The sequence below is a fragment of the Dunckerocampus dactyliophorus genome, chromosome 5 (genome assembly GCF_027744805.1).
Source record: "Dunckerocampus dactyliophorus isolate RoL2022-P2 chromosome 5, RoL_Ddac_1.1, whole genome shotgun sequence".
Taxonomy (NCBI): Eukaryota; Metazoa; Chordata; class Actinopteri; order Syngnathiformes; family Syngnathidae; genus Dunckerocampus; species Dunckerocampus dactyliophorus.
The window spans coordinates 32,239,715-32,262,697 of record NC_072823.1 but is presented as its reverse complement, the minus strand read 5'-3'; the positions used below and the strand labels follow the sequence as shown (position 1 = coordinate 32,262,697).

The 22,983-nt window shown below is 40.4% G+C and overlaps 1 protein-coding gene across 1 annotated transcript in view; it reads right to left on the bottom strand.

Moving 5' to 3' along the window:
* slc12a3 (solute carrier family 12 member 3) overlaps window positions 1–22,983 on the bottom strand; it is a 38,667-nt gene that overhangs the window by 13,277 nt on the left and 2,407 nt on the right. The window contains exons 2-13 of the mRNA XM_054776537.1: window positions 22,459–22,534; window positions 21,501–21,596; window positions 16,986–17,125; window positions 13,128–13,238; window positions 12,895–13,006; window positions 10,007–10,137; window positions 9,760–9,844; window positions 9,235–9,392; window positions 4,716–4,823; window positions 2,040–2,163; window positions 296–397; window positions 7–162 (exon numbers count right to left, since the gene is read on the bottom strand). Coding sequence (XP_054632512.1) covers window positions 7–162; window positions 296–397; window positions 2,040–2,163; window positions 4,716–4,823; window positions 9,235–9,392; window positions 9,760–9,844; window positions 10,007–10,137; window positions 12,895–13,006; window positions 13,128–13,238; window positions 16,986–17,125; window positions 21,501–21,596; window positions 22,459–22,534 — 1,399 coding nt within the window. The remainder of the gene's footprint in view (window positions 1–6; window positions 163–295; window positions 398–2,039; window positions 2,164–4,715; window positions 4,824–9,234; window positions 9,393–9,759; window positions 9,845–10,006; window positions 10,138–12,894; window positions 13,007–13,127; window positions 13,239–16,985; window positions 17,126–21,500; window positions 21,597–22,458; window positions 22,535–22,983) is intronic.

Sequence of the window (22,983 nt, the reverse complement as noted above, 5' to 3'; positions counted from 1 at the left end):
TGTTACCGGGCTCCTTGTAGAGCGTATACCCCAGGAGGAGCAGGACAACACCAAAGGCGATGAGGGCGGCCCACCAAGTCAGCAGGAACATGATCACCAGGCAACACACGGCGCACAACAACGACAGCCATTTATTGTAGAATCTGAAGGATGGACGCCAGCCTGGAACACATGCGCCTACATTTCACGCTGATGTCCCCACTCAAGGCCCAGCTAGCCAAACGCACCGCCCGCCACGGGAACTGATCAGCGGTATTTGTAGATCTACATCACGCAGGAACATTTGTCATCCTACCAGGTGAGTTGGTGATGGAGGCGTGGAAGCAGCTGAAGTTGATGAGACAGTAGGAGCACAGGAAGAAGTTGGAGATGATGGGGGCGATTGTGTTCAACTCAGCTGCCGGGAAACGACACGCAAATTTATTTACAGTGCAAAAAAACCCCACTGTCACAAGCAGAAATAGGCCATGACTCCTTTGGAGTTTTTTTTTTTTATCTTAATGCAATTTGCTCGTTAAGAGGAACCGTTTTTAGCATTTCACAAGAAAACGGCAAAAAAAACAACAGCAAAAATGGAAAAGTCCGCAGTAATTTTACTATATAAAGTCAAAATATTTTTTTAAAAAGTTGAGAAAAAGCTATAATTTCATGAGAATAATGTTGTAATGTTATGAGGAAAAATAATTGAAGTAATTTTCAAAGCGTAAAGTAGACATTTTAAAGAAAACATTATTTTAAGTAGCGATGTGAGAAACAAACAAAACAACGAATACATTTGGTTTCACGAGAATAAACTCAGAATATTATGAGGAAAAATAATGTCATTTTTGTCATGTATTTTTTTTAAAGCCGTAATATGAAAAACAAACGGAACAAAAAAAAGCTGTCATTTTCTCAAAATGAGGTTGGAGAAAAGTTCTAATATTATGGGAATAAAACCATTATTTTACACAAACAAAATTTACAGAGATTATTTTTTTTTAAACTGGAAATATTTGGACAGTATAACAAAAACAACTGCAAAAATGGAAAAATCTGCAATACTTTTACAAAAACTTTTTAAAAAATTCTAATCTAATGAGAAAAAGTCAGAATTTAATGAGAATAACGCAATATTATGAGAAAAAATAATTTCAGTCAATAATTTAAAAAAGTAAAGGATCATGACCATGGATTTTAGTGGAAAAAAGGGATGGGATATGCAGTTCAAATGAAAATCTCTTTCTAGAGGAGTAAAACTATCATTGCTATAGGGGAGAATTGGAAGGGGAAAAGTACATTTAATATAGCCAAAAGATAGAGAATAACGTATCAAATGGTCTTTAAGGGACAAAGCATTTTGTAGCATAAAGTTGACATTTTAAGGAGGAAAAATGTAATTTTTGTAAAGAAAAAAATCTGCCATCTTTTGATAGTCGTAATATGATGAATAACAAACAGAACAAAATAAAGTTGTCAGTCATAATGTTATGGGAATAAAGTCCAAATATTATGGGAATAAAGTCATAATATTAAGGGAATTAATTGAAAATATTAAGGGAATAAAGTTATAATATTATGGGAATACATTCATAATATTATGGGAATAAAATCAAATATTATGGGAATAAAGTCATAATATTATGAGAATAAAATCAAAATATTATTAGAATAAAGTCCAAATATTATGGAATATAATCATAATATTACAAAAAATAAATTTACGAAGATTATCGAAGAAAAAAGTTGAAATATTTGAAAAAAACAAAAATGTGAAAAACAAAAATGTGCAGCACAATGTGAAAGTGAAGTTGATATGAATAATATGCTTTTTCACCTCCAGTCCAGTATATGACAAAGATGACATGCACTTTTTCTTGAACTATTTCTAACTTCTTATCATAGCTACACAAAATATCAAAGTGGCGAAGTGGCAGCCTTTCACTTTCAAGGATATAAAACATTAGGACAGGCGTGGACCAGAGAGGTCTCGTGCTTGGAGTGAATGTTGAGAGAGAAAGCGTGACATTTCCCACAAGTGGCGGTCAGAGAAGGCTCACCAATGAGAATGAAGCAAACAGCGATGACGTACGTCAGCAGGTAGCCTCGCAGGGGTTCGTGGTTTTTGCCATAGCCTTTGCCAAAGAAGCCAATGAGAGGGTAGAGTTGGTCCTGACACAGACACTACAAAATACACACAACATGATGATGCACGCGCACACGCATAAATAAGTGCATCTGAGGAATGAACTCATGAATTCATAACTGGGTAATAGGAGTGTAAAGGTGACTATAGGGGTGTTACTCACTGATCTGTATTATATATCTGGATAGCTCATTGGAGATGACTTGTGAAGCCACACGGCCGCCATATTGCTACTCTCAAGAAACACTTCTCGGGCAAGCTTTTGCATTCGTGGTGAACTTCTTTTATTAAATCGGATTGGACACAAATTCCAACTTAAGATGCCTTCATGTGCAGCTATTAACTGCACAAATCGCCAGTTCAAAGGCTGTGGACGAACATTTCACCTGTAAGTATGATTGAAATGTAGATTTATGATTGATCATTTAAGGCTTTTGCACTGTCCATCTCTCAGATATTTTCCATCGTGTAAAATTCCTCTGATTAAATGTATGTCCAGAATTGATACGTTGATACAGCTCTATAATAGCTAAGAGGAAATGTACCTACTTTTTTGTTCTATCATGATATATGTATTTCTTTAAGGGACGAAGGTTGCGTTACTTGAAGGAAGGAGAATCTCAGTGCTTCCATGATGCTTACCAGGCATTGTATACAGTGCAGTTAGCAAGCCAGTTAGCATACAGTTGACCCGGCATGACCCTTCATTTGGATAAACAACAATGCTGAATGACTGACGTAAAAGGATTCATTCATATGATATGTTCTGGAAAATAATATTACTGAACATGCATACCGGTATGTTTGAGATTGCTAACAACGTATTGTCTTACCCAAAGCATATGGTTTTGTTTCAGTGTTGTTTTGTTCTGTGTGTGTGTGTGTGTGTTTATGGTTATTACACATTATGGTTATCACATATTATTCCTGTGGTTTTTGTTCAAATATATTTCTATATCAGAAAAGAGATTATTTCTATTTCATAACACAAACTAAAATAATCATCAAAATGTGAAATGATTTTAAAGCTTGTCTCTTTTATGATTCATATTTTGTACAGACGAGAGCATAGTGAATTGTATGAAAGTAAGAATAAAAAGTAACGCATCATGACCATGGATTTTAGTGGAAAAAAAGGATGGGATATGCAGTTCAAATGAAAATCTCTTTCTAGAGGAGTAAAACTATCATTGCTATAGGGGAGTGCTGAGCCAGGGTGCACAGTAGAATTTTGTCCCAAAGGCAATGAGAATTGGAAGGGAAAAAGTACATTTAATATAGCCAAAAGATAGAGAATAACGTATCAAATGGTTTTTAAGGGACGAAGGTTGCGTTACTTGAAGGAATGGGAGAATCTCCCCGCTTTTTAATGTCAAATATAGATGTTCTGTTAGCCTCTTCATCTGCTTTGTACACTATGTACGCTGTGCCCATGTAGTCGACATGTGAGTGGTAAGATGGCGTCTCTTTGGCTTCAGAGGCTTGCACTCCGACTGCGACGTATGATCTATCCAGATATATAATACAGATCAGTGGGTGTTACTACATGTCTACAGGATTCTAATCATGTTAAAAAGTGTGTTTAGAATGTAGTAAACAGGTTACAGGGCTTTAACCATGTTAAAATGCAGTCATAAACAAGTTTTCTATGTCTTATTTTTTCGTATTATGTATACAATGTCAGGTAATAGGAGTGTAAAGCTGACTAGAGTGGTGTTATATCATGTCTAATAATGTCAAAACTTGTATTTAGAAGGTCACTAACAGGTTTTCTTTGTCTTATATGTCTTATTTTGTCTTATTATGTCTACTATATTGGGTAATAGGAAGGTGACTAGGAAGGTGACTATAGGGGTGTTATTTCATGTCTGGAGGGCTCTCATCATATTAAATTAGAAGATGATAAATAAGTTTTCTATGTCTTAGATGTCTTATTTTCTCCTATTATGTCTATTATATTAGTACTAGTACTTTATTAATCCCACAGCAGGGAAATTCATCTGTTACAGCAGCAAGCAAGATACACAAGTATGTACACAAGTAAAGAATGCATAGTCATAGACAATGCATGCAATGCATAGACATAGTGACTACAAAATGGTTCAGGTGTATATTGGGTAATAGCAGTGTAAAGGTGAATATAGGGGTGCAATTTCAAGTCTAGAGGGCTCTAATAATGTTTAAAAAGTGTATTTAGAAGGTGGAAAACAAATTTTCTATATGTCTTATTTTCTCTTATGATGTCTACTATATTGGGTAATTAGCGTAAAGGTGGCTATAGGGGTGTTATTTCATGTCTAAAGGGCTTTAATAATGTTAAAAAGCGTATTTAGAAGGTCACGAACAGGTTTTCTTCATCTTATATGTCTTATTTTCTCTTATTATGTCTACTATATTGAGTAATAGGAGTGTAAGTGTGACTACAGGGGTGTTATTTCATATTTAAAGGGCTCGAATAATGTTAAAAATTGTATTTAGAAGGTTGTTTTCCATGTCCTGCATGTTATTTTCCACACTGTATCGTTGTCTGGAAACATTTTGAAACATCTTTGTATTCCATCTACTGCGGTATGTGAGTATGCGTGCGTACCTGGAATACTTTGGGAGCCGATACCAGGCAGGCCAAAGCAGAAGAGAGTGTTGCACCAAAGATGCCAGCGGTGATGAGAGGAGAAAAAGCTGATACCATGCTCATTGACTGCAGACACACACCTTCACTTGTTAGCGCCACTTCTGCTGCTGCTTAGCAAATGTTGACATTGTTACTCACAACTGATGACATCATGATAACCACAGGCTTTGCTTTGTGTCGTTATTTATTGATAAAGACCGAAGACCATTTCATGCTACCTTGAGGGGAATAATAATGAACATGTCCCAAACAAGACTGGACATGTTCATGTACATACACAACAAGCATAATAATACTACTAATAATAGTCATCATAATAATACACCCTATCTCTAAGGGTGAGTCCCGCCACCCTACAAAGAAAACTCATTTCAGCCGCTTGCATCCGCGATCTCGTTCTTTCGGTCATGACCCAAAGCTCATGACCATAGGTGAGGGTAGGAACATAGATCGAACGGTAAATTGAGAACTTTGCCTTCCGTCTCAGCTCTCTCTTCACCACGACGGTCCGGTACAGCGACCGCATTACTGCAGTCGCTGTGCCGATCCGCCTATCGACCTCACGCTTCAACCTTCCCTCACTCGTAAACAAGACCCCGAGATACTTGAACTCCTCCACCTGGGGCAGGACCTGATTCCCAACCCGGAGGGAGCAAGCCACCCTTTTCCGACTGAGAACCATGGCCTCAGAATTCGAGGTGCTGAGTCTCATCCCAGAAGTTTCACACTCAGATGCAAACCGCCCCAATAAAAGCTGCAGGTCACAGCCCGATGAGCCCGATGACCACGTCATCCGCAAATAGCAGAGACGAGATCCTAAGGCCCCCGAACTGGACTCCCTCGACACCTTGGCTGCGCCTAGAAATTCTGTCCATGAAAATTATGAACAGAATTGGTGACAGAGGGCTGCCTTGGCGGAGGCCAACGTTCACCGGAAACAGGCTTGACTTACTGCTGGCAATGCCAACCAGGCTTCTGCTCCGGTTGTACAAGGACTGAATGGCACGTAGCAGCGCACCAACAATCCCATACTCAATAGAGATAGGGTGAGGAGCTCGGTCATCCGGGAGGAGCTCAGACTAGAGCCGCTGCTCCTTCACATCGAGAGAAGCCAGCTGAGGTAGCTCGGGCATCTAGTCCGGATGCCTCTCGGACGCCTCCCTGGTGAGGTGTTACGGCATGCCCAGGAAGACCTAGGACACGCTGGAGGGATTATGTCTCACAGCTGGCCTGGGAACGGCTTGGTGTCCTCCCGGTGGAGCTGGAGGAGGTAGTCAGAGACCGGGAAGTCTGGGCTTCCCTACTAAGACTGCTGCCCCCGCGACCCGGACCCGGATAAGCGGAGGAAAATGGAATGGAATAATAATACACATGTATACAGTATAACACCAGCTAAAACTCAACTTTGAATCCCCAACATCACTTCCTGTTCACACATCCGGAAGACTTTCATTGAAACGCACACTAGCACGAGTCTTATTTATGTCTTATTTTCTCTTATTATGTCTACTATATTGGGTAATAGGAGTGTAAAGGTGACTATAGGGGTGTTATTTCATGTCTACAGGGCTCTAATCATGTTAAAATGCAGTCATAAACAAGTTTTCTATGTCTTATTTTCTGAAATCTTCAGAAAAGGCTCTGGAACCAGTCCTCTTGAGAGGGGTTGGACCTTGTTCCACTCTGGCGTTGCAAGCAGTGAGAGGCGACGGGCAGGGGTGGCAATTCTTGTTGCGCCCCGGCTTGTGGCCTCCATGTTGGAGTTTAATCCGGTGAACGAGAGGGTACTGTAGATTCCCTCCGCCTTCGAGTGGGGGGATGGGTTCTGACTGTTGTTTGTGCTTATGCGCCAAACAGCAGTTCAGAATACTCACCCTTTTTGGAGTCTCTAGAGGAAGTACTGGAGAGTGCTCCCTCAGGCGATTCCCTTGTTCTGCTGATAGATTTCAACAATCACGTTGGCAGTGCCAGTGAGACATGGAGAGGGGTGATTGGGAGGAAGGGCCCCCTGATCTGAACCCGAGCGGTGCTTTGTTATTGGACTTCTGTGCTCGTCACAGATTGTCTATAATAAACACTATGTTCAAGCATAAGGGTGTCCACATGTGCACTTGGCATCAGGACACCCTTAGCCGCACTTCCATGATTGACTTTGTGGTCGTGTCATCGGACTTGTGGCCATATGTTTTGGACACTCGGGTGAAGAGAGGGGCGGAGCTGTCAACTGATCACCACCTGGTGTTAATTTGGCTCCGATGGTGGGGGAGGATGCCGGTCAGACCTGGCAGGCCCAAACGTATTGTGAGGGTCTGCTGGGAATGACTGGCAGAGTCCCCTGTCAGAAAGAGTTTCAACTCCCACCTCCGGGAGAGCTTCGACCATGTTCCGAGGGATGTGGCAAACATTGAGTCTGAATGGGCCATGTCCATCTATTGTCGAGGCAGCTGATCGGAGCTGTGGCCGTAAGGTGGTCGGTGCCTGTCGTGGCAGTAATCACAGAACCCGTTGGTGGACACCAGTGGTGAGGGATGCCGTCAAGGTGAAGAAGGAGTTCTATCGGGCCTTTTTGGCTCATGGGACTCCGGAAGCAGCTGACAGGTATCGGCAGGCCAAGCAGTCTGCAGCTCTGGTGGTCGCTGAGGCAAAAATTCGGACATGGAAGGAGTTCGGAGAATCCATGGAGAACGACTTCCGGACGGCTTCGAAGAGATTCTGGACCACCATTCGGCGTCTCAGGAGGGGGAAGCAGTGCACAGTCAACACCGTGTATGGTGGGGATGGTCTGCTGCTGACCTCGACTCGGGATGTTGCGGATCGGTGGAAAGAATACTTTGAAGACCTCCTCAATCCCACCGACACGTCTTCCTATGAGGAAGCAGAGCCCGTCGACTCCACGGTGGGCTCTCCTATCTCTGGGTCTGAGGTTGTCAAAAAGCTCCTCGGTGGCAGCGTCCCGGGGGTGGATGAGATCAGCCCGGAGTTCCTTAAGGCCATGGATGCTGTAGGCATTTCTTGGTTGACACGACTCTGCAGCATCGCGTGGACATCGGGGGCAGTACCTCTGGATTGGCAGACCGGGGTGGTGATCCCCCTTTTTAAGAAAGGGGACCGGAGGGTGTGTTCCAACTATCGTGGAATCACACTCCTCAGGCTCCCTGGTAAGGTCTATTCAAGGGTTCTGCAGTGGAGGATCCGCCGGATAGTTGAATCTCGGATTCAGGAGGAGCAGTGCGGTTTTCATCCTAGTCGTGGAACTGTAGACCAGCTCTACACTCTCAGCAGGGTCCTTGAGGGTGCATGGGAGTTTGCCCAACTAGTCTACATGTGTTTTGTGGACTTGGAGAAGGCATTCGACCGTGTTCCTCGAGGAATTCTTGGGGAGTACTGCGGGAATATGAGGTATCGGACCAGCTAATTCAGGCTGTTCGTTCCCTCTATGACCGGTGTCAGAGTTTGGTTTGCATTGCCGGCAGTAAGTCGGACCCGTTTCCAGTGAGGGTTGGACTCCTCCAGGGCTGTCACCGATTCTGTTCATTATTTTTGTGGACAGAATTTCTAGACGCAACCAGGTCGTTGAGGGGTTCCGGTTTGGTGGCTGCAGCATTGGGTCTCTGCTTTTTGCAGATGATGTGGTCCTGCTGGCTTCATCAAGCCGTGAACTTCAACTTTCACTGGATCGGTTCGCAGCCGAGTGTGAAGCGGCCAGGATGAAAATCAGCACCTTCAAGTCCGAGTCCAAGGTTCTCACCCGGAAAAGGGTGGAATGCCATCTCCGGGTCGGGGATGAGATTCTGCCCCAAGTGGAGGAGTTTAGGTACCTTGGGGTCTTGTTCACGAGTGAGGGAAGGATGGAATGCGAGATTGACAAGCAAATTGGTGCGGCGTCTGCAGTGATGTGGACTCTACATCGGTCTGTTGTGGTGAAGAGAGAGCTAAGCCAAAAGGCAAAACTCTCAATTTACCGGTCGATCTACGTTCCTTCCCCCCCTTATGGTCATAAGCTTTGGGTAATGCACAAAATCGCGGGTACAAGGGGCCGAAATGAGTTTTCTCCGTAGGGTGGCTGGGCTCTCCCTTAGAGATAAGGTGAGAAGCACTGTCATCCGGGAGAAACTCAGAGTAGAACCGCTACTCCTCTGCATTGAGAAGAGCCAGATGAGGTGGCTTGGGCATCCGGTCAGGATGCCTCCCAGACGCCTCCCGAGGGAGGTGTTCAGGTCAAGTCCGACCGGTAGAAGGCCTCGGGGAAGACCCAGGACACGTTGGAGATACTATGTTTCCCAACGCCCCGGGATCCGCCGGGAGGAGCTGGCCGAAGTGGCTGAGGAGAGGAAAATCTGACCTGATCTCGGATAAGCGGTAGAAGATGGATGGATGGATGGATGGATGGATGGATGGATGGATGGATGTAAATAAACATATAAAACTATGAAAGCGACCCCCCCCTCCACCCCCACCCCATGTAGTGTGTGTTGACCTGGTAGTAGTTACTGATGCCGAAGGCACATGTATCGTTGTTGATGCAGTCCGTGAAGTCCCAGCCATGCTGACAAGCCAAGCCAACACAATTCCTGGCGGAGGAAGAGGACAAGGTGTCGTTTAAGAGTCCAGAAGCGTCCCGCACCACGCAGGATCCTGGTGAGTAACACACACCAAAATCCTTTTCTCAACATCTGTATGACCCAGTAGAGTTTATCATCAGAGATCCTACTTATACATAGTATTGTTATTATTTCTCATTTTATTTTGTTTTTTTACATTTTATTGAAGAAATAGATATTTTTAAAAATCTTTGCTGTATACTCTTTTTTTGATCTTTCCTTATTTATGTATGTATGATTATTATGATTATTATTATTGTTATTAGCTGATTGCGTTGACTTCTCAGAAAACAGCGCCCCTAGCGGTCGAGCGGAGAATCGCACACCCACAAACAGCCGTTCGGGTCCCGTTTGAAGGCATTGAAGGTGCTGCCGGAGTTAAAGGAAGCTAAATCAAATACCGATGGTGGCGGAGATGATGATGTAGGACAAGGTGGTCCAGAATATTGCCATCAGCGTTCCTCTGGGGATCGCCACTGTCGGATCCTGATGGAGAGAGAGACACGACACGTACACATGTACACATGCACACGTACCTGACATGGCAACGTCAGTGGAAATGCATCCATCCAAAAAATGCATTTACATTTGAAATGTATGTACAGGATGTGGTCAAGACACGTCAAGCAAAATACCAAATCAAATAACCTTCAGATCTCCCGAGATGTTGGCTCCCGCCAGGATGCCGGTGGCCGAGGGAAAGAAGATGGAGAACATGCCGAAGAAGCTGCCCTCTGGCCCCCGCCAGCTGGGCACAAAATTGGCAGCAAATATGTGCGCTGTAAAAAGTCAACCCTTGTGTTATTGTATTTGTTTTGTTTAGTCAACCTTTATTAATTTATCCATTTTAAAAATGAATCATTAGTTTTATTAAAAGCCATCGTGGAAGAAAGCTTTTGAAAGGGCAAAGTGTCTTATTGGGTTATATCTGAAATATCCCTCAAATGACAAACATATGCCACTTCTTCTTTAAAAGAGAATTTCAAGGACGGCAAAAACATCCCTTATTTATCTACTCGTTTTTTTAAACCAAAAAATATGAAAAAAAGGTGTATTTTTGTTTATCTTTCCTAATTCATGTATTTTATTATTTAGATTTTTTCCCGTTTAAAAAAAAACCTTAAAAAAAGAAAAAGTAAAGCTGAATGACAGAAGCTGAAAAATGTATTTATGACAAATGTATGCCACTTTAAAAGAAAGAACAGCAAGAAACGTACCTTATTTATCCATTTATTTATTTTTAAATGACATTTATTTTAATATTAACTTTAAAAAAAACTTAGATCGATAGATTTGATCTTTGTTATGTATTCTTAAGAAAATCCTTATTTATGCATTTAGTCTTATGGTTATTAATTAAATTCACATTTTTTTAAATAAAACAAAAAAGTAATTTTTTTTGTATTTAAATGCTCTATCATGAGAAACCTTTGAAAGCGTTACCTCTGGAGTGGTAACGCTTCTAATTACATTTTCAAAAACGTTTGTTCTATTTAAAAAGTGGTCATAGAAGAAACTTTTGAATGATGTAGTCACATCTACAGCTGACAAATACCTTATTTATTTATTCAATACAAATGTATGACCATTTTTTAAATTAAAAACAGAACAGCAAGAAACATTCTTTATTTTTTATTTTATATATATACTGTATATATATATATACATATATATATACAGTTTATATATATATATAAAACCTGGGTTCAATTCTCCCCTGGGCATTTCTGTGTGGAGTTTGCATGTTCTCCCCGTGTGTGTGTGTGGGTTTTCTCCGGGTACTCCGGTTTCCTCCCACATTCCAAAAACATGCAGGTGAGGTTAATTGGCGACTCTAAATTGTCCATAGGTATGAATGTGAGTGTGAATGGTTGTTTGTCTATATGTGCCCTGCCATTGGCTGGCGACCAGTCCAGGGTGTACCCCGCCTGTCGCCCGAAGTCAGCTGGGATAGGCTCCAGCATGCCCCCGCGACCCTAATGAGGAAGAAGCGGTATAGAAAATGGATGGATGGATGGATGGATGGATATATATATATACGTCAGGGCATGCTCCTAATGAGACTACGGATGGTGTCCTGGGGGGGTCTCCTCCCAGATCTGGACCAGGGCATCAATGAGCTCCTGGACAGTCTGATTGTCAGTCTCAACCGGATGGACCTAAACATAATGTCCCAGAGGTGTTCTATTGGGTTTAGGTCAGGTGAACGTGGGGGCCAGTCAATGGTATCAATTCCTTCATCCTCCAGGAACTACCTGCATACACTAGCCACATGAGGTCGGGCATTGTCATGGACCAGGAGGAACCCAGGTCCCACTGCACCAGCGTAGGTTCTGACAATGTGTCCAAGGATTTCATCCCGATACCTAATAGCAGTCAGGGTGCCATTATCTGACCTGTAGAGGTCTGTGCGTCCTTCCAGGGATATGCCTCCCCAGACCATCACTGACCACCACCAAACCAGTCATGCTGAATGATGTTGCAGGCAGCATAACGTTCTCCACGGCATCTCCAGACCCTTTCACGTCTGTCGCATGTGCTCAGGTTGAACTTGCTCTCATCAGGGAAGAGCACAGGGCACCAGTGGTGTAGTTGCCAATTCTGGTGGTCTATGGCAAATGCTAATGGAGCTCTACAGTGCTGGGCAGTGAGCACAGGGCCCACTACAGGACATCAAGCCCTCAGGCCACCCTCATGGAGCCTGTTTCTGATTGTTTGGTCAGAAACATTCACACCAGTGGCCTGCTGGAGGTCATTTTGTAGGGCTCTGGCAGTGCTCATCCTGTTCCTCCTTGCACAAAGGAGCCGATACCGATCCTGCTGAGGGTTGAAGGACCTTCTACGGCCCTGTCCAGCTCTCCTGGAGTAACTACCTGTCTCCTGGAATCTCCTCCATGCGTCCAGGTACCTCAGTGATGCCCTGGTCCAGATCTGGGAGGAGATCCCCCAGGACACCATCCGTAGTCTCAATAGGAGCATGCCCCCACGTTGTCAGGCATGCGTACAAGCACGTGGGGGCCACACAAACTACTGAGAATCATTTTGAGTTGCTACAATGACATTTTAGCAAAATGGACCAGTGTGCTGCATCATTTTTTCACTTTCATTTTTGGGGTGTCTTTGATTTCCCCCCTCTATAGGGTGATCATTTTCATTTCTATCAAATGATGTGGCATCATTTTGTTACTAATACATCACCCACTTATTATCAGGAAACATATTCAACATCATTTTCCCCCAGTTTAGATCTGATGTGTTTTCCAAGTGTTCCTTTCATTTTTTTGAGCAGTGTATATATATTAGTATTATTTGTCATATTATGTATTTATTTATTTAAAATTTTCATTGATTTAATTTTTTGATATTTTAATTTAAAAAATTGATACTTAAAAATACTTTTTTGGTCCTTTATTTATGTGTTTATTATTTCATTGTAATTATTCTTATTATTTGTATTTTCATAAAACGTTTTCAACTTTTTGGAATGTGAAAGGCAGCTCCTAGAAGAAGAAAGCGCCGACTGGCTAACAATTCACCTTGATAGCCGAAAAATCCCTTGGCCTGTTTGTGAGGCGACGCAGGGAGGAGGGTTCCCACGATGTAACTGGCAAACGACACCAGGATGACCAGAAAAAACACAATCTGGGCCTTTGGAAGACAATCCGACACACATTTGAGCAAGCGGACGTACCCCGGGGTCGGCCGACCGACGTGGACACAAAGTGATGCTTGGGTGACACGCGTGGGTGGCGTGTCTGGACGTGCTGACCTTTGACTCCCACGCCATGCCGGCCATGGAGATGCCGAGAAGACATGTGACCGTGATGACGCCAATGATGCGGATGTCGTCAATTGGGCTGACCATCACGCCGCCGTTTTCCTTCCGCACCCACAACAACTTCATGTCAGTGCAACGCCGACATAAACTCTACTGTATATTAGCCTATACGTACATACTGTACCGTCATAAACTGTACCTGCAATCACATCATATGGAATATAAGTCAAGGTGGCACATTCAAAGGTGTACTTACATTCAAAAATGTCAAAATATCAATTATTTTCTGTCACACCATATATATATATATATATATATATATATATATATATATATATGGTTAATTTCCTAATATTTCAACTTTCTTGTCAATTTTCTTCTTGTAATATTATGATTTTATTTCCATCATATTTTGACTATTACAGCTATTTCACCACTTTCATAAATATTTTCCCATTTGACAGCATCATTTCCATTTCATGCTACTGAAATTACGGTATGTTTTTCCCCCCTTTTTTCAAATTTTTTGGTATTGCGTTATTCTCAGAAAATGCTGACTTTTTCCTTGTTCAATTATATATATTTTTTCTTAATATTTTTATATTATTCTTGTAAGATTACTACTGATTTTTCCATTTTTGCTGGTTGTTTTGTTTTTTCCAATTGCCAAATAGTTCAAGTTTCTTGTACATTTTTTCTCATCATACTATGATTTTATTCCCATAATATTTCCATAATATTTTGTCTTTTATAACTTTCCCCCTACTTTTATAACACTTTTTAGTTGTTTATTTTAATATTACAACTTAAAAAAAAACACTTCTTTATGTCTTTTGCTCCAACAAAGTCTGATGATTTAAATAAAATAATTAATAAAATAATACATTTTTAAATAGGCTAAAAAAATGTGTAGTATATCATGAAGTTATTTTCTGCATAATTGGTAAAATGGTAAACTGTCAACTTTTTTTTTCTCATATTTTGACTTGCTGTTGATTTTTCCATTTTGCTGTAATTTTGTTGTTTTTAATTTCCAAATATTTCAACTTCCTTGTACATTTTCTACTTATAATATTATGACTTTATTTCCATAATATATGGAATTTATTTCCATAATATTTTGGCGATTGTAACTTTTTTTCCCCACTTCTTATATTATGACCTTTTTTTTAAAAAAAGTATTTATCTTGAAAATGTTGCTTTTATGTGACTAAAATTAGGTTATTTTTCCTCATAACATTATGTAATTCTTGTAAAATTACATCAATTTTTTTGTCTCTTAATATTTTGTCTTTATTTTTGTAATATCAATGCTGGTTTTTCCATGTTTGTTCTTTTATTTGTTTTTTTTATTCCCATAATATTTTGAATTTATTTCTGTAATATTTTAGGGATATTAATACTTTTGCCCCACTTTTTGTTGTTTTTTGAATATTACAGCTCTTAAAAAAATAACATCTTTTCTAATTTCTGTTTTATGCTGCTAAAATAACGGTATGTTTTTCAGTTTGTCTTCAATTTTTTCCCCCAGTTTTGTATTATTCTCATAAAATTACAACTTTTTTTCATTAGATTAAATTTTTTTCTCTTAATATTTTGACTTTATTCTTGTAAGATTACTGCTGATATTCCCATTTTTGCTGTTGTTCTTTTTTATTGCAATTTCCAAATATTTCAACTTTCATGTAAATTTTCTTCCTGTAATATTATGACTTTATTCCCATAATATTTGGAATTTATTTAATATTTTATAACTTTTTCCCCACTTTTTTTTCAAATAATATTATTTTATTTCAGTTTTATGCTACTAAAATGTCTTTGGGCCTCATTCACGAACATCTTCTTAAAAGTCTTCTTAAGAAGTGTACTTAAGAAGGCGCGGGTTGGAAACTGCGCCGCATTCACGACACGTTCTTAAGTAGGGATAATCGTTCAAACCGATGTTCTTAGGTTGATGAATGCCAACTGTGATGCCCGTGCATGTGAGCCCTAATTTGCATAGGTCACCGCCTATTATTTCCTATACAAGGTAAAAAATGTGCCGTGCGCAACAGGCAGCTGGAGGCGGAGATGGCAACGCGCAAGGGCAAGACTGAGGAGCAGCTGGACAACAAACAGAAGAAAAAGTTCAATTGTACTGAAATAGAGGTGCTTTTACAAGGAGTGAGCGAACACAAGACCACCTTATTTTCACGTGTATCCACCGGTCATCAGGCCATCCAAAAAGAGTCGGCATGGAGCACCATTGCAGGAAACATAAATGCCGTTTCCACGGAGAAACGCGCCACCGCAGAGGTTAAAAAGAAGTGGTTTGACTTAAAATAGACTAAAAAAAAAGATTGGACTGCACCGGAGGGATCTGGAGGAAACGGGAGGTGGGCCATCAATCAGAAACCAAACCATTTCGTAAACTCTAGAAAATATTGTAGCGACGGGTATATTGTGTTGCTCCTAGCTGTGGTTTTGGTATGTGAGCTATAGGGGGCAGTCGGGTTCAGCATGTTGTGTGGAGCAAGCGTTTTGGTGAAAAGGGCGTAGATTAAGAAGGTTAAGGAAGTGTTGCTGTTTTACACACATGTGTAGCTAAGGCTCCTGCTTTTGTAAGTGCTTTCCTATCTGTGAAAATAAATGGCCGACTGAATGCTGCCATTCTGACGTGTAGTTATTCAGCCGTCATTACAATATTTACACAATCATGATGGAAAAATAAAGTCAAAATACATAGTTTGTGTGTGACAATGTATTTTTTCTGTGGTTACATTTGATTAGACGCTGCCTAATTAATACAGCAGCCCCGTGCTCTGGCTCAAGACGTGGCTGGGGGCGCATGTCGTTATCTGGGGGTGCTACGTGCGCAATAGACACACCACGTTTCATTGCGATGTTATTCTGATGATCCTGCACACCTGCAAGAACAGAGAGGGAAGCCTGAAGCCTGAAGCGGGACATCAAATATTGGTGGCTTTCAGCAAATAAATCTAATGGTCCCTTTACATTCTCTCTCTGCAGCGCACGTCCAGCCAGCCTTTTTTTTTTTTGATGAATTGGGATTTGAATATATATTTATCCATGGAGTATATTTTAGTTGTTTTGATGATAAATCATTGTTGGGATATTTTATTTGCACTACATTTTTTGGGATCAGGTTGCAAAATCCATCATGAGGGCGATTGCGCATTGAAAGTGCAAGCTTTGCTTGTGCGTAAGAGTCCTCCTGAGCGTTCGTAGAATTTGTTCTTAGATCTAAGAACTGGGAGTTAAGAACACGTTTCGTGAATGCCAAAAATCTTTAAGAACTTTAAGAACACATTTGTGCGTAAGAACGTTTCGTGAATGAGGCCCATTTAACATTCACATTTTTAACATTAGAATTTTTTTTAATTTCAATTTTATGCATCTAAAGTGATGTTTTTTTCTCCTTTTTTTCTTCATTGTCTTTTTTCCCCGGTATTATGATTCTCATGAAAAAAATGTATCTTAATACTTTGACTGTATTCTTCATTCTTGTCAAATCACTGCTGATTTTTCCCATTTTTGCTGTTAAGTTTGTGTTTCATTTTTGCAATTTTTTTTAGTTTTCTTGTTAAATGATATTTTTACAATGCGCTGCGCGCCCATTAAAAAACGAACAGCCGTGGGCCACAAGTGGACACCCCCTGGTTTAGCTCATCAGCTTCCATTGTAGCGAGCAACGGCAACTCAAGAGAGAAGGCGAGATCGATGCGTGACGACGGTCATTTTTATTGCAAATGCCGACCCGAAAGCCGAGGAGAAGGTGTTAGAAGGTGGAAGCGGGCTGCATGCCCTCTAAATGTCTGATGCATGTTGACGCCGGGGGACGCTACTCACATGCACGAGGTCCGCAACGGTCTCAGCGAAGCCTACGGTGTGCATGGCCACGGCCACGGCGTTGGCAAAGGCAAAGATCAGACCAATGGAGCCCCCCAGCTCCGGGCCGAGGCTGCGACTAATTAGAAAGTAGGTCCCGCCTGGGGAGAATTGCAGAGACATGAACTGCAAGTCAAAACGTGTTGCTATCGTGTTGCTATCTTTGACAGCTGCGAGGAAACATTTGCACACTTTTAGTGACTAGAGATGCACGATATCATTTTCACGACATTACCGCTGCGCCGCAAAAACAGCCGTACTCGAAGGAAGGCAAAGAGTTCTGCTAACGGGGGGAGCAATATTTGCTTGGCTGGAATTCTTCTCACTAGAGTGTTTTTTTTAAAGAACATAATGAGTCCTAAAAGAAGCAAACTGAAGTCATAATGTCCTCATAAGAGTCCTAAACGCTTTTCTGAAAATTATTCGACATGTAGTTGCGTTATTCTTACATTTTCCAATAGGCAAACAGCCGTGGACACTTTTTAGAGTCTCCACTTAGCCTATCGTGTGTCTTGTTGCATGTAGGTTCCTCACAGGGGTGTTCTTGCACCCCGTTTGCCTGACTGTGGGGCTAACATGCTAACCTCTAAACCACCGTGCTACTACAAGAAAGATTAGACTCCCGTCTTTCATCAGGAAAAAAAGTTTGCTTCTACCTTTGTCCGTTCTTTAGTAATCAGAAGGAGAACGTAGGTAAGTTTCAGGAAAATATCAGTTCCCAACTAAAAAAAAAGATTCATTTCAAGCACAACTTCACAACTTTCACTTTGACACCAATATTTTTTGCTCTTCTCGTTGGCATGCTAGTCACAGCTTTTCAACACGCACGAAGCAAATGACGTGGACGGAACGTTTGGATATAAAAAGACGAAAAGTGTGATTGTATTCACTTCATTCACAAAATTCACTTCATTTAGGAAAACCTTTATTGTCATAACTTGTTTGGGGCGTGATTTGCATGTCAATTCACAAATTACACAGATTTTCTGACGAGATTGTTTTTCTCGTCTGAAAATTACTATTTTTCTTTTCAGGAAAAAATAAGAAACGGTTGCTTAAAATGGAACTTTTTTACTTTTTTTTAACATTTTGCTTTAGCATTGTACATTTTAAGGACGTCAAAAAGTCCCATTTTAAGCAACCGTTTTTTTTTCTTTTCCTAAAAAGAACTGTCACATGAGAAGAATCCCCGGGCCGCACAGAAAGAAAAAATAATTTCCATTATTTCATTTTTTTTATGTTTTATTTTGAAAAGTGGCCGGATTCTCTCTGGTACATCCGTCTCACTTGACGCATGTCCATTGTGGGTGTGCTAACTTTATCTCATGCTGCACAGATAGACTACTACTGTATTTTTACCATTTTTCTTTCACCTCATATGTGGTATACATGCTGATACTATGTGGGAATGCATGAAGGTAAGTTTGATGACTTATTGAGTGCTAATGTGCACATTTGTCTCAAGTGAATTCATGCTAGCACTGCCTTTCACCACACACGTCAAACAGCCGTGTCATCATCTCTCTGGAAACACTTGAACTGCTGGATGGCGGGTTGCCATTCATTTTGTGCTTTTGATGTTGTTCATGTCTTAGTTTTACACAATACATCATAAATAAGATCAATCAGATCGCTATAAAATGTACGAGGTGGGAGATTTGTGGGAACACAAGCCGGTCCGTGGGTCATAAAAGGTTGGGGACCACTGATCTTCCATGAACAAAGTACAACTAGCCAATCCTTATCTAGGTTGGGGTTTTTTTGCCAGAAATGAGTTCTTTTTTTCTAATAACAAGCTCAAAATCTGATTTGGATTATTCTTCAGCACCGTATTAAGAATATTTGTCTTACACTAAAATAAATAAATTTTAAAATCGCCTCGCACACAGAAAATAAGCATCACGATTTGCTGATTTGAAGAGAGTCCCAAGACTTATGAAATGAAACCTAGTCATAAAATCTGTGTAAACGTGTCGAATGATTCAACTTGAAAAAGAAAAATATTCTGGTTAGAAGAATTCCAGCCAAGCAGATTTTGCTTACCCTATTTGCAAAACGTTTAGGTTGTCTCATTTTCATATGATTTGGGCTTATTTCAAGTGTGGCTGTTTTTGCCGAGCATGGGGCTAGCTGGATTGAAGCAAAATGTTTTCACGTACTCTCGAGACGTAGGAGGATCCATCTCGGATGTTCCTATCGACAAGCGTATTGTTGGGATGTGGAAAGAAGCCAGAGTACACAGAGAATACCCACGGGGAGGGTGGGGGGGAGACATGCTAACCACTCGGCCACCGTGCAATCGACTGCTCATCCACTTTAGAAATGTAAAAACTAGTGGATTGACATGCAAATCATGCCAAAAAAGAATTCTCATAGTGTGTATGACAATAGGTGTTCCTAAATGAAGTGAATTTTAGATACAATTGCACTTTTGTCTTTTTAAATCCAAAAGTTCCATCCACGTCATTTGCTTCGTGCGTGTTGGGAACTGATATTTTAGTTGGGAACTGATATTTTCCTGAAACTTACCTATGTTCTACTTCTGATTACTAAAGTACGGACAAAGGTAAAAACAAACTTTTTTTCCTGATGAAAGACGGGAGTCTAATCTTTCTTCTGGTAGGTTCCATGTTTATATAACCATAGAACACAATATTCTGTGTGCCTTGAAAGATCAGTCAAAGTGGTCTAAAACAGACGCTACTGAAGGAGTTGACTTTTGAAAAATGGCTGGGATTGAATGAGTTGATAATTATTTAAATCATTCATTTTCATGGTTTTATTATTATTATTATTTTATATTTGTTTTTATTATTTAAAACCATTTTCACATGTTGATATGAAGCTGTTGTTGTATATATTAGCTTGGTTATTTTGTAAATGATGCCGCTACTTCAATATACACTAAGTCCCCAACTAACGAACACAATTGGTTCTTGACGACCGTTCTTAAGTCGAATCGTTCTGAGGTCGAAACAAAATGAATCTTAGCAATGATATAGATACTACATGTACGTGTATACATATGCAGTATATGTGTATGTATGTAAATATTAGCAATGATATAGGTACTACATGTACGTGTATACATATGCAGTATATGTGTATGTATGTAAATATTAGCAATGATATAGGTACTACATGTACGTGTATACATATGCAGTATATGTGTATGTATGTAAATATTAGCAATGATATAGGTACTACATGTACGTGTATACATATGCAGTATATGTGTATGTATGTAAATATTAGCAATGATATAGGTACTACATGTACGTGTATACATATGCAGTATATGTGTATGTATGTAAATATTAGCAATGATATAGGTACTACATGTACGTGTATACATATGCAGTATATGTGTATGTATGTAAATATTAGCAATGATATAGGTACTACATGTACGTTTATACATATGCAGTATATGTGTATGTATGTAAATATTACCAATGATATAGGTACTACATGTACGTGTATACATATACAGTATATGTGTATGTATGTAAATATGAGTTTGTATGTAGTAGTAATATTAAACCAGGATAATGAATGAAAAAAACAATAATAAAAGTGATATAATAATACGTAATGATAAATGTTATTTACCTTTGAAGAGGAGTGGTCGAGCATACGTCGTTGTGGAGGAGGAGGAGGAGGAGTTATTGAAAAAAAGGACAAATGGTGGTGGTGGTTAGACTCTTCTAAAAGAGGTAGTGTTCTGTGGGTGGTGTAGAATTAAGCAGGCCTATTAACTCTTCATCAACGTTAATTACACACTCTGTCCGGGTTGTATCATAAAGCTAACACTTAGCTTTCTATTTAGCAGAAGCTTTCTCTGCCCAGCGTCTGTTGGTCCCATTAGCAGTGTCACAGTGCCCTCTACTGATCAAGCATGTACAGTAGCAGTAGAAATACTGATTCCTAAGCACTACAAGGCAAAATAAAATAAAATATAAACCAGTCGGCTTGTGTTCGTATCAGCGAGTGTTCGCTAGTCGGGTGTTCGTAAATTGGGGACCTAGTGTACTTCAGAGTTGAAAATAAATACATTATTTTTATGTATTGTATTTTTTATGAATGACGTGTGTGACACATCAGACACATCAGGTGTATTTGCATCAAGTATAGCTATCGAATGAACGCCAGCCTGAATTTGACTCCGTATTGTATCAAAAAGCAAAGCAGTGGTATTGCACATCACTAGTGAATGTTTGTTTATGTTACCGTCACAGGCAGGAGGGGGGGAAACAAGAGCACTTGATTTGCTCACTTATTGATTGTTATCGGATTTATTGGTATGATGTCTTAATTCCCTCAGATATCAACCCTAACTAACTATCGTGCACCCCTAGTTTGTGATTAGGGTTGGGGTTGGGGTCGGGGTTAGGGTTGGGGTTAGGATTAGGGTTGTGGTTAGGTTTACGGGGGTTCCAACACATGTTCTTAAATTGTTGCTGTGATTGACCAGACCTCCTTTGACTTTGCCGTTGGTAGCGATAGCAGAAGTGGAGAGACCGGTGATGCCAGTAATACATGAGGACAGCAGGACGATCACCCAGGTCAGACCTGGTTGAGCATAACAAGAGCTCATTATCCACAGATGATAATGTCAAGGGTAAATCTGTTGCTAGTCGACATGAGGACGACATGAGGTCTTTGGGAATAGTGAGCGGTGCAATTTGATCAAACTCGCATGCAAGGAGACAAATCAATAAAAACTATGAAGAGTTATAGGAAGTGAAAGAGTGATTAGACATACAATGTGATGTCTAATCACTCTTGCACTGACTTCTTGTGAGTACATGATTTATTTTGACAGTTATACTGTATAATTCATTTACAGCGATGATAAAACTTGACTCCTACTTTACCACATGGTTATTATACCGCCTTATCATTTTGCTATGTATTTCAAAGAGCACATTTGGAATACAGGAAGTGACCAAATTTTTGTAATGGATGTGAAACAAAGCGGAGATAGAATTAAATAAGCTTTGTTTCTACCTACTCCTTTTTGGACGTGTAGAACTGTGAATTGTACTAAGTGAAGTATCCCAATGTTCCAATGTGTATTCCATTACCAATACCACATTTTCCTGACAGATAGCAAATGCAGTTTAGTGTTTATTCTCAAATAGTTGCCTCCACGCAAATCAATACCAGCTAGCTTAGCGGTGCGCTAGAGCATGAAGTAAACCTCACCCCACCTCAAGGACAGTTTCATTTGTTTGTTTTTTGAAAAGCTTTTCATGAACCACAATTCAAAAGCAATGTCTGGAATATCACTCTTTTTGGGATGAGGGTACCAACAATTGCCATCAGATGTGGAAATAAATGCCTCTCTTCAAATAAAAACGCTGGAGCACTATTTGAGGAAATATACTGGATATCCAGGGTGGAGTAAGTTAGTTAACAAGTCGTGTTTTACCTATGCCAGCTTCCGCAGTAATCCAAGGCAGCCTGAGGTACAAGATCACGCCCCAAATGTTTAACATGCAACGGATCTAAAAAGACATGATATAAATGAGTCAAATATCCACTTCCATGCCGAGCCAGAACAATAGATGCTAACTAGCCAGTATCAAAGTCGTTCATACCCAACTACAGGGAGCTACACTTCCCTTTTATCGGAGGTGCTAATGACAGGAGAGGATTAGACCACAACTCCGCCCAGTCTTAGTGTAAGGAACCAATAGGAGGAGGGTGTTGGCACACCAATTCCGGCCACTCTTACTGTATTTAAGGCCTAGGCTACCAGCACTTGTTAGTTCGCTGACGAAGCTCTTCGGATGAGGAGCGAAACGTCCGACACCTTCTTCACAGAAGTACAGATGACATCTCAAGAAGCCTTTCCTTCGATCTCTTTCTCTTGCGTCTGTCTGTCTGTCTTTCTTTCTTTAAAGCGTGAAATAACCAAACTTTCTGTACCTCTACATCTAATTGTGAACCCAGA